This window comes from Moschus berezovskii, chromosome 1 (genome assembly GCF_049115385.1).
Source record: "Moschus berezovskii isolate FMDL1 chromosome 1, NW_MosBer_1.0, whole genome shotgun sequence".
NCBI classification, from domain to species: domain Eukaryota; kingdom Metazoa; phylum Chordata; class Mammalia; order Artiodactyla; family Moschidae; genus Moschus; species Moschus berezovskii.
The window spans coordinates 1,712,718-1,729,249 of record NC_142460.1 but is presented as its reverse complement, the minus strand read 5'-3'; the positions used below and the strand labels follow the sequence as shown (position 1 = coordinate 1,729,249).

The window sequence follows — 16,532 nt, the reverse complement described above, 5'->3', positions numbered from 1 at the left end:
TAGTTCAGCATTTTAAAACTCTGTGAGTAATAGTTGAAGGTGGAACATTACTAAATAGAAGATGTTGTTTTCATGCGCCTTTCGTGAGCTCAGCTTTTATGTCAAGAAGTGACACAGTTTTGGGTCAGTTCATCGTTGGGTAAACTGTCCAGTCCATCATTCCAAAAGACCAGGAGGCCGAGGGTGGCTTCTGCCCAGGGTCCCCTTGGAAGGTTTTGTTCTAACCAGAGCATTGCCTCTTCCCCAGATCCCGACGCAGAGGTGTGTCTCCATGTGCTGCGCCTCGTCCAGTCTGTGGTGCTGGAGCCAGAAGTCTTCTCCAGGTCAGCCTCTGAGTTCCGGAGCTCCTTGCCCCTGCAGCGCATCCTGGCTATGGCCAAGAGCCGCAACCCCCACCTGCAGACCGTGGCACAGGAGCTCCTGGAGGACCTACGTGCTCTGGAGTGCGATGTGTAGGCGTGCCCACGTACCATCTTCTCCCCGGTTCCCCACTTTGTCCTCCAAAGTCACCAGCCATGTGCCATGTTACACATGTAGATGTGATGACTAGCGATGGGTGTGAATTGATATGTATCTACAGGACTTCCTCTTGGAAGTAAAAATTCCTGTGGGTGGTTGGTTAACCTTGCCAGAAGGGGAGCCTAAGGAAGGCTTCCTTCCAGAAAGGCCCATGTCAGCAGCAGCCAGAAGAGGGCCTTCTCAGAGCAGCTCCTGCTGCCCAGGAGACTCTGAGACCTGTTGGCTCCCCCTAAAAGCGGGAGGTTAAATAACCACCCAGCCCATTGGTTAGCATTTTCCTGAGATACATTATTTGAAAAACAGTTCATTCTCTCTAATGATTACAGTTAATCCCCCCAGTTCACGTTTACCTTTCAACCTTTTGGTGAACCTATTATTTCCGATGACATTGGACATTTTAGTTCTGTATTTTTTTGCCTCTTTTATTTTTGAATAAATAAAGCCAGCAGAGTCATTGATGTGCTATAACTGTTGTTTTCTGAAGTATTATAAACTTGGTATTAGGAAGTTGCATATTACAATGCATATACGTGGCTAGAGAAAAACTCTCCTTGCATTGTTCTGGGCCCTTTGGCTATACACTCAGGGATCCAGTTTTTCATATAACATTATCATGGAACAGGCCTTCACACAGTTGCTTGAAGTTCTTTAAATGATGTGCACAGGTGTGTCCCCTTCTCAACTGCATCTGGTCCTCTGGCAAAGAACAGAGGAAGGTGCTCTCTGTTTCTCAAGGGTGCGGCGATGTGTGAGCGGAGTCCCCTATGTCACTCCTTAGAGTCACGGCAGCATGTGCTGTGTCCATCAGGATGATGCTGCAGGCCCGTGCGCTCTGGGAGTTCTGCAGTTGCAAAAACACAGGCTAGCGTCCTTTCCCACGGCATCCCCAAGCACATGTGTATGCTGTTTCTGTGTGCGTGGCAGTTTGGAATAACTTCATTTTCCTTTTAAGCAGATTTTATAGGCTTTGTGCAGTTTATGGCTGAGTCTGAATGAAGGAGCTTATATATATATACACAGTTGCTTGAATTTCACAAGCTGACATATTGTGGAACCTGGCTCATCAAAAGCAGAGAAAAGTTGTAAAAGGCAATTTAAAATTCACGGAGGCAGACATTGGTCCATCTGTGCTGTGTGGTGCTGTGGGCCCTGATGACTGGCAAATAAAATTGAGGACGTTGTGTTTTTGTTCTTTTTCTAGCATAGTATCATTTTCATTTTGGTTATTTGCTTGATAAGGTAATGGGAGATAAACTTGTTGTAATTAGTTGTGCTGTCTCTAGAAATGCAGGGTCTTTTTCCTGCCAAAACTGGGATCGGTGGCATATAGAGAAAAATGGAACTGAGCCAAGCCCGTGACTGTCATGTAGTTTAGCTAATTAGTAGATGAATGTGATTAAGAAGGATACGTTTTTTTTTTTCCCTCCTAATTTTAAAGTGCTAAAGATAGCAAGGGTTCTTACAAAAACTCCTTCAGAAGGAAACATGTCAAATACATATTTTGAATGTATAGCACAGGAAAAGTACTTAAGGCCAATTTTCAGGAGTGACTAGCCTTTCTAATATTTCTACTTTTCTTATGAAGGTCAAGGGGGAAACATGGAATCTTCATTTTTTTTTGCATGTAAAGAAAACTCATTTAAAAAAGTATTCATTGAAGTATATACGTGGCAGTGTCTGAGGTCGCTTGTGAATTTTAAAATCAGAAACAACAGCAGTAGAATGGTATCTGTTTTTTAAATTTAAGCTTTAAATAATTCCTTTTCTATTTATTACGTCAAGGAACTTCTTCTCCGTGGTGCTGTCAGTTTGTTTGTGAAGGCATGAAACCTGCCAGGCCCACAGGCAGACCTCACTCCCTCTGTAGTCTCTCCCCCACCCCCCAGCCGGTGATCAGGGAAGGCCTCTTGCCATCCAGTCTACTCTGTGTTCTCAGAGGTTTGAAAGGAGCCCATCCTGTTAGGATGCAGGTCATTGTGTCTGTGTGTGGCATGAATTGGGATGAGCATAATGGTGTAAGGAGTTTGTCTCATCCCAGATCCTTTTACAGCCCCGTGTCTTTCACTTATTCCAGAGGCCTTTAAAATTAATTAGAGTATTAAGCATAGCATCACAAGTCTGGGGCTTGAAGGAAATCAGCCAAGGCCTGTAGTCAGACCACAAGCAAGGAGGGTTTTTAATGAAAGTTGTAAATGTGGCCATTACAGTGTAGCTGTACTGCCATGATATTAATACAAGTGGAAAGGTTGATCAGTACTTTTGTAGGCGTACTGATTTTCTGAGAAGTTCTGAAGTTGAAGTTTGCACTGTTTTGCTCTTCTTCCAAGAAGTAGATACTTAGACAGCTTCCCAAGGGCCTCTAACCAACGTAAGGTCTCTGACCTAGACCCTGGTACAGTGTATGACACGGGATAGGATGCAGCATTCTGTGGGGACAGGGCAGCCTCAGCAGGTGCGACAAATGACCCACTGAAAAGTCTCTGGATACTTCTTAAGTCCAGACTTAGGTGAGGAAGGAAAGGTCTGTCCTTAGGGCCCACAGCTGTCTCTGCTCTGAGAGTGTGCACTTTCAGATTTGTCTCCAGATGTGGAGAGAATGTGCTAGTGCATGCTGTTACTGTCGTTTTTGTTGTTATTTGTAGTCCTTCAAGCTTTTTTGAATTGTTGTAAAATTCACCACAGAAATGTAGATGGTGAACATAAAATTTACCGTTTAACCCATTTCTAAGTGTAGAATTCAGTGGTATTAAATATATTCACGGTGTTATATAACCATCTCCACCGTCTGTTGCAGAACTTTTTATTGACCCAGACAGGAACTCTGTACCCATCGAATAGTAACTCCTCATCTTCCATCTCCCCTGCTCCCAGCCCCAGTATCTGTCCTCTGTTCTACTTCTGTCTCTCTGAGTTTGACTTCGCAAGTACCTCGTATAAATGGAATCAAATATTTGTCCTTCTGAGTCTGGCTTATTTTACTTGGAGATGCAGTGTTCGTCCGCGTTCTAGCCTGTGTCAGGACTGCGTCCCTCTCCATCGTGCCTAATATTCCGTTGTGTCTTTGTTACACGTTTTGTTTACCCATTCGTCTGCTGATGGACACTTAACCTTTGGCTGTAGTGAATGATGCAGTGAATGTTGGTGTACATGTATCTGAGTTCCTGCTTTCAAATCTTTTGGGTATGTACTTAAATTGAAATGGTTGTATCATATGGTCTAGGGTTTTCTCTATGTATAACATTATGTTGTCTGCAAATAATGATAGTTTTATTTTTTCCTTTCTAATTTGGATGCCTTTTATTTCTTTTTCCACCTGATTGCTCTGGCGAGGACTTTCAATACTCTGTTGTGGCAAGAGTGGGCGCCTTCTTCCTAATATTAAGGGGAAAGGTTTTAATTTTTTTCCTGTCAATTATGATGGTAACTCTGGGCTTGTGGCCTTTATAGTGTTGAAGTACCCTGTGGTTCAGAGGTGAAGAATCTGCCTTCAACGTAGGAGATGTGGGTTTGATCCCTGGTTTGGGAAGATCTCTAGAGAAAGAAAAGGTAACCCATTTCAGTATTCTTGCCTGCAAAATCCCATGGACAGGGGAGAGAAGCTTGGCAGGCTATAGTTCATGGGGTTGCAAAATAGATGTGACTTAAGGACTAAACAACAAATGTTCCGTCCATGCCCGCTTTGTTGAGAGTTTTTATGATAAATGTTAGATTGTTTTCAGATACTTTTTATGCACCTATTGAGATGATCGTATGATTTATATTCTTCCATTTGATAATGTGGTATATCACATTGACTGATTTGTGAATTTTGAACTGTCCTTGGCATATTAGAATAAATCCCACTTGATCATGGTGCATGATCTTTTTATTCTTGTTGAATTTGGTTTGCTGATGTTTTGTTGAGGGTTTTTGCTTCTGTGTTCAGGAATTGTTGTTCAGTTGCTAAGTTGTGTCTGGCTCTTTGCGACCCCATGGACTGTAGCACTTCAGGCTCCTCTGTCTTCCACTATCTCTCAGAGTTTGCTCAAATTCATGTCCATTGAGGTGATGCTATCTAATCATCTCATTCTCTGCCACCCCGCCTTCAATCTTCCCCAGCATCAGGATCTTCTTTTCCAGTGGGCTGGCTTTTCGCATCAGGTGGCCAAAGTATTGGAGCCACAGCTTTAGCATCAGTCCTTCCAATGAATATTCAGGGATTCATTTCAGAGATTGACTGGTTTGATTTCCTTGCTGTCCAAGGAACTCTCAAGAATCTCCAGCACTACAGTTCAGAAGCATCAATTGTTCGGCCCTCGGCCTTCCTTATGGTCCAACTCTCACATCTGTACATGACTGCTGGAAAACCATAGCTTTGACTATATGGATGTTTATTGGCAGAGTGATGTCTCTGCATTTTAATACATTCTCTAGGTTTTTCATAGCTTTCCTTCCGAGGAGGAAGTGTCTTTTAATTTCATGGCTGCTGGATGTTGTTGTTGCTCAGTTGCTAGGGAGGCCTGGCGTGCTGTGATTCATGGGGTTGCGGAGAGTTGGACACGACTGAGCGACTGAACTGAACTAAACTGAAGTCATATCTTCTGACTCTTTGCTTCCCCATGGACTGCAACATGCCAAGCTTCCCTGTCCTCTATTATCTCCTGGAGTTTGCTCAAATTCACATTCATTGAGTTGGTGATGCCATCTAACCATCTCAGTATATTGGCCTGTAATTTCTTTTTGTTGTTGTTGTTGTTCCCTTGTCTGGTTTTGATATCAGGGTAACACTGACCTTGTAAAATAAGTTTGAGAACATTCCCCGATTTTCAGTTTTTTGGAAGAATTTGAGGATTGGTGTCAGATTTTCTTTGAGTGTTTGGCATAATTCACCAATGAATCTGTCTGGTACCGGACTTTTGTTCATTGGGAGTTTTTTTGATTACTGTTCAGTGTCTGTACTAGTAATCAGTTTATTCAGGTTTTCTATATGTTTATAATTCTGTCTTGGAAGATTGTATGTTTCTAGGAATTTATCCATTTATTTTAAATTGGGCCAATCCTAAGTCCAGTTTGTTGGCATATAATCATCGATAGTCTTATGATCCTTTGTATTTCTTTGGTATCAGTTGTAATCTCTCTTTTCATATCTGAATTTATTTGGGCCTTCTCTCTTTTTTTCTTAGTGAGCTTATCTAAAGGTTTGTCAATTTTATCTTTTCACAGAACCAGCTCTTACTTTCTCTGTTTTAGTCTCTATTTCATTTATTTCCACTCTGATCTTTACAGTTTCCTTCCTTCTATTAACTCTGGGTTTTGTTTGTTCTTGTTCTGGTTCTTTCAGGTGTGAAGTTAGATTGTTTGAGGTATTTATTGTGTCTTGAGGTTGGGCTGTATCACTCTGAACTTATTTCTTAGAACTGCTTTTAGCATATTCCGGAGATTTTGGTAGGTTGTGTTTCCATTTTCATTTGTCTCAGGGTATTTTTTTTATTTCTCCTTTAATTTTTTTGTTGACTCATTGGTTGTCCAGGGGTATGTTGTTTAATCACCACATATTTGTAATTTTTCCAGTTTTCTTCATGTAATTGATTTCTAGCTTCATACCATTGTGGTCAGAAAAGATGCTTGATATGTCTTCAGTCTCCTTAAATTTACCAAGGCTTTTTGGTGGCCTAGCATGTGATATATCCTGGAGAATGTTCCCTGTGTGGTTGAGAAGAATGTGCTGCTGCTTTTGAATGGAAAGTTCTATATATACTAAGTCCATATGGTGTAATGTGTCATTTAAGGCCAAAGTTTGCTTATAAATGTTCTGTCTGGATGATCTGTCTACTGATGTAATTGAGGTGTTAAAGTTCTACTATTTTTGTATTGCTATCAGTTTCTCCCTTTGGGTCTGTTAAGTACCTATGTTGGGTGCATGAATGTTTACAAATGTTATGTCTTCTTGGTTAGATCAACCTCCTTATCATTATTTAATGCTCATTTTTATCTTTTATTAGTCTTTGCTTTAAAGTCCATTTTGTCTGATGGAGTATAGCTATCCCAACTTTCTTTTGGTTTCCATTTGCATGAAAAATCTTTTTCCATCCCTTCACTTTCAGTCTTGTGTGTGTTTTTTTATGTCTGAGGTGAGTCTCATGTGCAGCATATAGACACGAGTGGTTTTTTATCCATTCAGCCACTCTGTCTTATGATTGAAGCATCTAGTCCATTTACATTTAATGTAATTATTCATAGATATGTACTTATTGCCATTGTGTTCATTGTTTTCAACTGTCTTACAGTTCCTCTATGATTTTTTCTTCACTTGCTTTCTTCCCTTATGATTTAAAGACTTTCTGTAGTGTTATGCTTGGATTTCTTTCTCATTGTTTTTGGTGTGTCTACTGTAAGACTGAGAGCTGACTGTGGTTCAGATTATGAACTCCTTATTGCCAAATTCAGACTTAAATTGAAGAAAGTGGGGAAAACCACTAGACCATTCAGGTATGACCTAAATCAAATCCCTTATTTGATGGAAGTGAGAAATAGATTTAAGGGACTAGATCTGATAGAGTGCCTGAAGAACTATGGATGGAGGTTTGTGACATTTAAGGAGACAGGGATCAAGACCATCCCGAAGAAAAAGAAATGCGAAAAAGCAAAATGGCTGTCTGAGGAGGCCCTACAAATAGCTGTGAGAAGAAGAGAAGTGAAAAGCAAAGGAGAAAAGGAAAGATATAAGCATCTGAATGCAGAGTTCCAAAGACTAGCAAGGAGAGATAAGAAAGCCTTCCTCAGTGATCAATGCAAAGAAATAGAGAAAAACATTAGAATGGGAAAGAATAGAGAATTAGAGATACCAGGGGAACTTTTAATGCAAAGATGGGCTCAATAAAGGACAGAAATGTTATGGACCTAACAGAAGCAGAAGATAATTAAGAAGAGGTAGCAAGAATACACAGAAGAACTGTACAAAAAAGATCTTCACGACCCAGATAATCACGATGGTGTGATCACTCACCTAGAGCCACACATCCTGGAATGTGAAATCAAGTGGGCCTTAGGAAGCATCACTATGAACAAAGCTAGTGGAAGTGATGAAATTCCAGTTGAGCTATTTCAAATCCTAAAAGATGATGCTGTGAAGGTGCTGCACTTAATATGCCAGCAAATTTGGAAAACTCAGCAGTGACCACAGGACTGGAAAAGATCAGTTTTCATTCCAATCCCAAAGGAAGGCAATGCCAAAGAATGGTCAGACTACTGCACAATTGCACTCATCTCACATACTAGTAAAATAATGCTCAAAATTCTCCAAGCCAGGCTTCAGCAATACGTGAACCACGAACTTCCAGATATTCAAGCTGGATTTGGAAAAGGCAGAGGAACCAGAGATCAAGTTGCCAACATCTGCTGGATCATTGAAAAAGCAAGAGAGTTCCAGAAAAACATCTATTTCTTCTTTGTTGACTATGCCAAAGCCTTTTGACTGTGTGGATCATAATACACTGTGGAAAATTCTGGAAGAGATGGGAATACCAGACCACCTGACCTGCCTCTTGAAAAATCTGTATGCAGGTCAGGAAGCAACAGTTAGAGCTGGACATGGAACAACAGACTGGTTCCAAATAGAAAAAGGAGTACATTAAAGCTGTATATTGTACCCCTGTTTATTTAACTTATATGCAGAGTACCTCATATGAAATCCTGGCCTGGAGGAAGCACAAGCTGGAATCAAGATTGCTGGGAGAAATATCAATATCCTCAGATATGCAGATGACACCACCCTTATGGCAGAAAGTGAAGAGGAACTAAAGAGCCTCTTAATGAAAGTGAAAGAGGAGAGTGAGAAAGTTGGCTTAAAGCTCAACATTCAGAAAATTAAGATCATGGCATCCGGTCCCATCACTTCTTGGGGAAACAGTAGATGGGGAAACAGTAGAAACAGTGGCTGACTTTATTTTTGGGGGGGGCTCCAAAATCACTGCAATTGGTGACTGAAGCCATGAAATTAAAAGACGCTTACTCTTCGGAAGGAAAGTTATGAGCAATCTAGGCAGCATATTAAAAAGCAGAGACATTACTTTGCCAACAAAGGTCGGTCTAGTCAAGGCTATGGTTTTTCCAGTAGTCATGTATGGATGTGAGAGTTGGACTGTGAATAAAGCTGAGCGCCGAAGAATTGATGCTTTTGAACTGTGGTGTTGGAGAAGACTCTTTTGAGAGTCCCTTGGACTGCAAGGAGATCCAACCAGTCCATCCTAAAGGAGATCAATCCTGGGTGTTCATTGGAAGGACTGATGTTGAAGCTGAAACTCCAATCCTTTGGCCACCTGATGTGAAAAACTGACTCATTTGAAAAGACCCTGATGCTGGGAAAGATTGAAGGCAGGAGGAGAAGGAGACCACAGAGGTTGAGATGGTTGGATAGCATCACCTACTCAATGGACATGAATTTGGGTAAACTCCAGGAGTTGGTGATGGACAGGGAGTCCTGGCATGCTGCAGTTCATGGGGTCGCAAAGAGTCAGACATGGCTGAGCAACTGAATTGAACTATAGGTTTTGCCTTGTGGTTACCATGAGCCTCACATATAATAGCGCGTGTGTGTGTGTGTGTGTGTATAACAAGTTAAGTTTGAACACATTCTAACATTCTTGGGACTTCCCTGTTGGTGTGTGTGTGTGTGTGTGTGTGTATAACAAGTTAAGTTTGAACACATTCTAACATTCTTGGGACTTCCCTGTTGATGTGTGTGTGTGTGTGTGTGTGTGTGTGTGTGTATAACAAGTTAAGTTTGAACACATTCTAACATTCTTGGGACTTCCCTGTTGGTTCAGTGACTAAGACTCCATGCTCCCAGTGCAGGGGGCCCAGGTTCTATTCCTAGTTGGGGAACTAGATCCCACATGCCACGACTAAGAGTTTTCATGCTGCAACTAAAGACCCTGCATGCTGCAACAAAGACTGAAGATCCTGGCACAGCCAAATAAGTAAATATTTTAAAAAATTAAAAATAAAACTCCATATTTTCACTCTCCAGCCCATGCTTTAAGTTTTTGATGTCACATTTTACATCTTTGTATTTTGTGTACCCCTTAAAATGTAGTTATAGTTTTTTTTTTTACTACTATTGTCTTTTACCCTTTATACTAGATTTATAAATGATAATCTACTTTATTATATACTTAACCTTTTTGTTGTTTGGTCACTAAGTCATATCTGACTCTTTGCAACCCCACAGACTATAGCGTGCTAGGCTCCCATATCTTTCACTGTCTCTCAGAGTTTGTTCAAATTCATATGAGTCTATTGAGTCAATGATGCTAACTAATCATCTCATTCTCTGCTACCCCCTTCTCCTTTTGCCTTCAGTCTTTCCCAGCTTCAGGGTCTTTTCCAGTGAGCTGGCTCTTTGCATCAAGTGGCCAAAGCATTGGAGCTTCAGTATCAGTCCTTCCAATGAGTGAATATTCAGGACTGATTTCCTTTAGGATTGACTGGTGTGATATCCTTGCTGTCCAAGGGATTTTCAAGAGTCTTCCCCAGAACCCGTTAACTTTCCCAGTAAGATTTTTACTTTTCTATGTTTTCTTGCTACTAATTGGTGCCCTTTCTTTTCAGCTTGAAGAAATCCATTTGATTTTTCTTGTAGGGCCAGTTTACCGATGATGAACTCTTTTAGCTTTTGCTTGTCTGGGAAATGCTTCTTCTTCGATTCTGAATGATAACCTTGCTGGGTAGTGTTCTTGGATGGAAGTGGGTTTTTTTTTTTTCCATTTTAGTCCCTTCTGGCCTGCAGTGTTTCTGCTAGGAAATAGTCTTAAAGTCTTGTGGTGGCTCCCTTATAACATCTTATGGAAAAACCCCAATTTTTTTGCCAATCCAATATGAAACAGGTTTCCAGGTGGCTCAGTGGCAAAGAATCTGCCTGCCAGTGCAGGAGATGTGGGAAGATCCCCTGGAGGAGGAAATGGCAGCCCACTCTAGTATTCTTGCCTGGGGAATCCTATGGACAGAGGAGCCTGGTGGGCTACAGTCCATGGGTCACAAGAGTCAGACATGACTTTGTGATCTAGACAACAACAATAATATACAGCAAGTTGTTTTTCTCTTGCTGTTCCTAAGATTCTCTAACTTTTGACATTTTAATTACAGTGTGTCTTGGTGTGGGTCTCTTTGGGTTCATCTTGTTTGGGTCTTTCTGGGATTCCTGAATCTGATGTCTGCTTTATTTCCCAGGTTGGGGAATCTTTCAGCCAGTATTTATTCCAATAAGATTTCTGCCCTTTTTTCTTTCCCTTCCTTCTTGGACCCTTATAATGTGACTGTTGTTCTACTTGAAGTTGTCCCATAGGTCCCTTAAGTTATCTTCACTTTTAGAAGGTCTTTTGTCTTTTTGCCACTGTATTTGTATGAGTTCCTGTGCCCTGTCTGACAAACCACTGATCTTTCTTCTGTTCATCTAGTCTGCTGTTGAGTCCCTCTAGTATATTTTTCATTTCAGTTGCTGTACTCTTCAACTTTGAGACTTCTATTGACTACTTTCTTATATTTTTCCATCTGTTTGTCCAAGTTCTCTGTATTCATCCATTCTTTTGTGTTAAGTGAGCATTTTTATTAACATTACTTTGAATTCTTTATCAGGTAAATCAACTTATCTGTGTCTTAAAACATACAAAGTAATTGTTCAAAAAATGACTCTCAGCCTTAGTTTATTATGTCTTTTAATTGAAGGCATATTTGCAGCCCAGCTTTTTAGAATAGATTACTTAATGCAGACTATGACTCTTGAATGTCTGTAAGGAGAGTCCAGGGGGCAGGAAGAGTGAGTGCACAGGCCAGGACCCTTGTTTTGGGACTGGTTGAGGACAGCTCCCTGGTGATCCAGTGGCTAGGTCTTCAGCCTTCTAATGCAGGGGACACAGGTTCCATTCCTGGTTGGGGAGCTAGGGTCCTGCATGCCACAGGGCAACTAAGCCCGTGCACTGCCACTGTTGAACCCGTGTGCCCTAGCGCCCATGCTCTGCAATAGTAGATGCCCCCATCAACTGCAGCTGGAGAAAGCCCATGTGCTGCAGAGAAGAGCCTGCACACCACAGTGAAGACCCAGTGCAGCAAAGAGAAAGCAGCGCAGGCCGGGACCCGCGACGACTTCAGGGTGCGCTTTGTGTCATGGCAGGTTGTTGGGGACCTGGGGGCAGGAGCAACGTCTGATTATCACTGAAAATGTAAAAAAGATCCATTCTAGTTTTGAGAGCGTTGGTCTCCTGGTGGACATCAGGGCCCGTGTCTGTACCAGCCCACTGCTCATAGGCGCTTTCTGCAGGTGAGGGGACGAGCCCAGAGAGGCTGAGCTGCCTGCCCACGTGGTCCAGCCACGATTCAAGCCTGCCTCCCTCTTCAGTAGCCCTTAATCACAGTGCAGTCACTTCCCCTCCCAAGGTGTGTGTCCACCCTTGTCTGGTCACTTGTGCTCCAGATCAGAGTCTTGTCCTGCTCTCCGGCCTTCACAGTCCTGGCAACCAGCACTTTTGGTCCCTCTGGCATCCTCTTTGGCCGCCATGCTCTGGGTACCACCAGCAGGCCCACAGGGTGGTGGAGGGAGGGAACGAAGGGAGGCAGGGGACAGTGGCCAGACGCCCACCAGTCACCCCTCTGTCCACCCCCGTGATGTTCAGACAGCACATGCTGGCGTGCCACAGGCTCCTGTGGCTGCCTGACCACATGGTACTGTTTAGAAAGGTAGGGAGAGATGCAGATGAATCGTCAGTATTAGAAGTGTTGGTTTTTAAGTTTCTGTTCCGTGTTTGCAGGTCGATTTGTAGGGTTAACGTTCTTTGAGATCCACAGAGCTAAGGCAGGGGGTCCAGGAGGAGACAGAACCTCCCACCTGCTCTCAGCCGGAAAGCCAGCTCCAGGTGCCCCAAGACGAGATCATCAGCTTCCTGCCTCTTGCCCTAGGGGCAAGGCCGCGGGCCCAGGGAGAGGTGACCCCTGGCATGAAGCACTGGTGCCTTTTCTTCTTTAACCAAATGCCAACAGAGGAGAAATAAAGGGCAGCTGATGCTTGGAAGATCACTTAAGGGTCAGAGAGTAAGCCCCTCTGGCTGGCACGAAATACATGACAAGTGCATTTTTTGTGGCCCTGGAGCTCACCTCTTCAGCCGCAATGATGTTTTTCGAGGTGACCCGTTACCCTGACATTCTTATATAAACAACACATCCCAAACCTGCAGCCTTTGGACTTTGTACCTGGCACATTAACTCTTCTTGATGGATCAAGGCCCTCGCCAGCCAGGGAGCAAGTTTGGAATCTTGGTTCTGCACTTGCCACGTGGGCCCAGAACCGTAGGCTTCTCCCTTCAGGCCCCCTGGTCTGCAGGAAGGTGCCCTGGGGAGCAGCAGAGCCCCTGCCTGCATCACCCACGACCAGGCTGCACCTGACGCCCCTGCACCCCAGGGTGCAGAAGCCCCTGCTTTTTTGCCATCTTGGTTCTCACCCGGCTCCCCGGGAGGGGAGGAATAGCCGCCCTCTGAAGGCCGCTGTGGCGAGGCCTGGGCTGCAGATGTCCTCTCGCCCTGGGTTTTATCCTCCCCTGGGGCACACATGCACCGAACGGGGGTACGCTGCGGCTGAAGCCGCCACGCTCGTGTTCCTACAGCCTCTGCTCTGCTGCCGAGCTGCTCTGCTCCCTGGCCCGCTCCCCCAGCGTGCATGCCAGTGTGGAGTTTCCTCACACCCCTGCCCCCCCGCCGGCACTTCCTGCCAGGACCACGTGTGGACACAGGTCAGGTTCAGTAACGCTGTCCCTGGCACGGCCAGGAGCGGTTGCAGCCGCAGTTCTTGTCTGGGAGTGTGTGTATCTGTGCGCATGTGGATCCAGGTGTGTGGTCTATCCGTGTGTCTGCGTGTGTGTATCTGTGTGGGGTTTGTCGTTCTTTCTGCGACGCTGAGCAGGTGGCCTGGCCCTGGTTACCCTGTTATGCCTGGTCTCCAAGCCCATGAAATCTGGCAGGAATTTGGCCACAAATTAAAAAAAAACCCAAGCCTCAAGGTGTAGATTTCTCTCCAGGAGTGGAAGGGATGCATGTCAAAGGGTGAAAATCCAGAAGCAGCAGTGTCCTTGGAGATTGTCCTCCAGGGAATGGCCTCAGCCTCAAGTCAGTGGCACAGACTGGTAGGGGACCACTCATGGGGCTGACTATCACCCGTGTTTTGTCTGAATGGACCTGTCACTGAGGGACTGTTATTTTCTATCTGATGGTGCAATCAGGAGCTTCCAGCGCAGAGCCCAGGAAGCCCGTTGTGAGCCAGGACCTCTGCCAAAGGGGCTGGCCTAGGGTTCAGGTTGGACACTTGTTCTCCTGTCCCCCTTGCTCTGTGTCCCCAGGTTGGGTGGGGCCTAGGGTTTGTGTTTTTACGGGAGGGCTGTGGCTGCAGGTCTCTGGGCAAGTAAAGACCCCCCGTGTCTCTGGGGCTGAACACCTGGTTAGCTGTTTCTGGCTGTGGACCAAGTGTACTGCTCTCTGACCCTGGGCCAGGCTTCAGCTGGTGGTGATGGTGACAGATGACAGGCCCCTGAGCCTGCAGGACAGAAACTCTCTGAGGTCAGGTGTGCACTTCCCCTTGAACCCAGCAGAGCGAGCAGTATGCAGGGCTGGAGGCCGGCCTGAGGCAGAAGCCCATCTGCTTCTTGCTCTGCTCCCCTCAGTCCTGAGACTTCAAGCCCCTTTCTTAATCTGGTCTTCCCACCTGTGCTGGAAAATTCCCGCTCCTGGAAGTTGCCTGGAGAAAAGCCCTGCCGTGTTGTCAGGGAGTGGGAGTGACAGGGAAATGAGCAGACCAGGTCCCACTGCTGGAGGTGGAGACATGCTCTGGGGCAAGAGTCCGCCTCGAGGCCCGGCTGCTTGCCCACCGGCCCCTCCCGCCTGGGGTTGGATGCCACCTTCACCCCACTGACTGCTGACATCACAGCTTGAGAAACTCAGCACCCAGGAACACAGGGCCCCTGATGCTGTGGTCGTGTAGGAAGCGCTGGCCGGGCTCTGGCAGGTGGAGCGCCTTCCTGTTTGTCCCACAATTAGTCACAGTGACTGTGACCAGGACGTGCCGTCTGGGCTTGTTAATCCCTAGCGCCCTGCCTTGGACTTGCACAATCGGCCCTTGAGGGCAGGATAGCTTCTCCTTTCCCTGGAACCTGCCACCCTTGCCCCACTGGGCCTGCACTTCCTCTTCCAAGGCCTCCTGGAACATTTTGGCCTGGGCCATGCGCTGCCCTGTTTGGGAGGGACAGCCTTCATTGTGGCAGGCAGAGCTACTGCTCCCATGTCCCTGGCCAGAGGGGCTGGGCTAGGGGGGCTTGGGGCCCGAGCCCCTGGCAGGTGAAGGTGTTTGCCCGCTCCGGGTTCCTGGGGCTTGAGAAGTGTGCGCAACAGGAAGGGAAACAGGCAGACGTTCCGTTGGGCTCTATTCTGTGAGAGCGTCCATTTAATCCCCTGAGGCCACGGCCTCTGAAAGAGAGCAGGATGACACCCACAGGGGGTTCACGTGGTCCACGTGGCTCCCGCCCACGGCACCCAGGCTCCCAGTGGATGATCAGCCCTCCCAGGGCCCAGACACAGACGGGTGGGGAGAGGGGCACTGGGCGGGTTGCACCCGGGGTAGGGGCGATGTGTGTGGGAGGAGAGAACGCCTCCCACAGGACTCTGCTTCCGGCTCCACCCCCGATCTTCACCAGGGGAGGGAAGTGCAAACTTGACCTCAGGTGACAGTTTTTCATTCTTAGAAAATCACTCAAATGGGGCCGTTTAACAGAAAGGGGCTTTTTCACAGTGTCCATGGAGTTTTCCATGGGGATTGGAAGCAAATGGAGAAAGGGGTGTCAGAAGATGAGATGGTTGGATGGCATCACCGACCCAATGGGCATGAACTTAAGCAAGCTCTGGGAGATGGTGAAGGACAGGGAAGCCTGGCATGCTACAGTCCATGGGGTCGCAAAGAGTCGGACAGGACTCAGTGACTGAACAACTCAACAGAAAGGGGTGGGCCCTGGAGCCAAGCTGCTGCTTCAGGTCGCATCCAAGTCAGCTTTCACTTTTGCGTTTGGAACGTGTTGTGTGTTTTTTGCTCTAGTTTTCATTTCTCCCCAGTGCATTTTGTCTGGGCTCCTGCTGCAGCCTGTCTGCGTTTCTCTAGAACGCCCCAAGCACACAAGCAGTCGGAGGCAGCTGCTGCTGCCTGCATGGTGAGCCTGTTCTCAGGCAGTGGCCCAGAGGACACTGGACAGATGCCCTGACCCCACAGCCTGGCCAGCAGGGCGGCCCACCCTCGCCCCTGCCGCGTCGCCAGCTCCTGGCCTGTGCCCGGCGGTGTGAAGGGTCTCGTCTGAGATCCGCTCGACTCCGCCCCGCTGCCCGGTGCCTCAGAGCTCCACCCGTCTGGTGCCTCTGCCGTCAGCCCTTGTGTCTCCCAGAGGGACAGGCTCCTGGGGGTCTGGTGATTTCCAGCTTGGCATCTGAGCTTCTCAGCCCAGGGATTTTCTCCACGTGGCCCCGAGCGGCTCTGTCTGTTGTGGGGTGAGGCTCTGAGCCCTGGACCCTGGCTCATCTTCACTCCCTCCACGGCTGTCCATAGGTGTGGCTGGTGGTGCCCCCGTCGCGTGGCCCTTTGCCCTCTCCCCAGGCTCCTTGACAGGCTGCTGGGGCTGCCTGGCCAGCACGCCAGGGTCAAGTGCGCCCCGCCTGCTGCCGGCCTGGGTGGTCGACAGTGCTGGGTTGTGTTCTCCCCAGCTTCTTGGGGGCCCCAGAGCTTTAGTCCCTGCTATGGTCTGAATGTTTGGGTCCCCCTGAATTCACACGTTGACCCCCAAAATAATGGCATCAGGAGGTGCGACTTTTGCCTCATGACGGGACAGTGTCCTTGGAGAGAGAGATGACCTCTTTTCTCCTGGGCAAGGACACAGCAAGAAGGAAGCGGCCGTCTCGGGGCCAGGACAAGATCCTCACCAGACCCTACATCTCAGATGTCCAGCGTCCCGAGCTGTGAG

At 46.6% G+C, this 16,532-nt stretch overlaps 1 protein-coding gene across 2 annotated transcripts in view; it reads left to right on the top strand.

Annotated features, from left to right (window-relative positions):
* The window catches only part of HSF2BP (heat shock transcription factor 2 binding protein), an 83,242-nt gene extending 82,265 nt beyond the window's left edge, over positions 1-977 (top strand). For both annotated transcript variants that reach the window (XM_055414837.2, XM_055414827.2), the window contains exon 9: positions 248-977. In XM_055414837.2, coding sequence (XP_055270812.1) covers positions 248-456 — 209 coding nt within the window. In that variant the 3' untranslated portion in view covers positions 457-977. The remainder of the gene's footprint in view (positions 1-247) is intronic.
* The last annotated feature ends 15,555 nt before the right edge of the window (positions 978-16,532 follow it).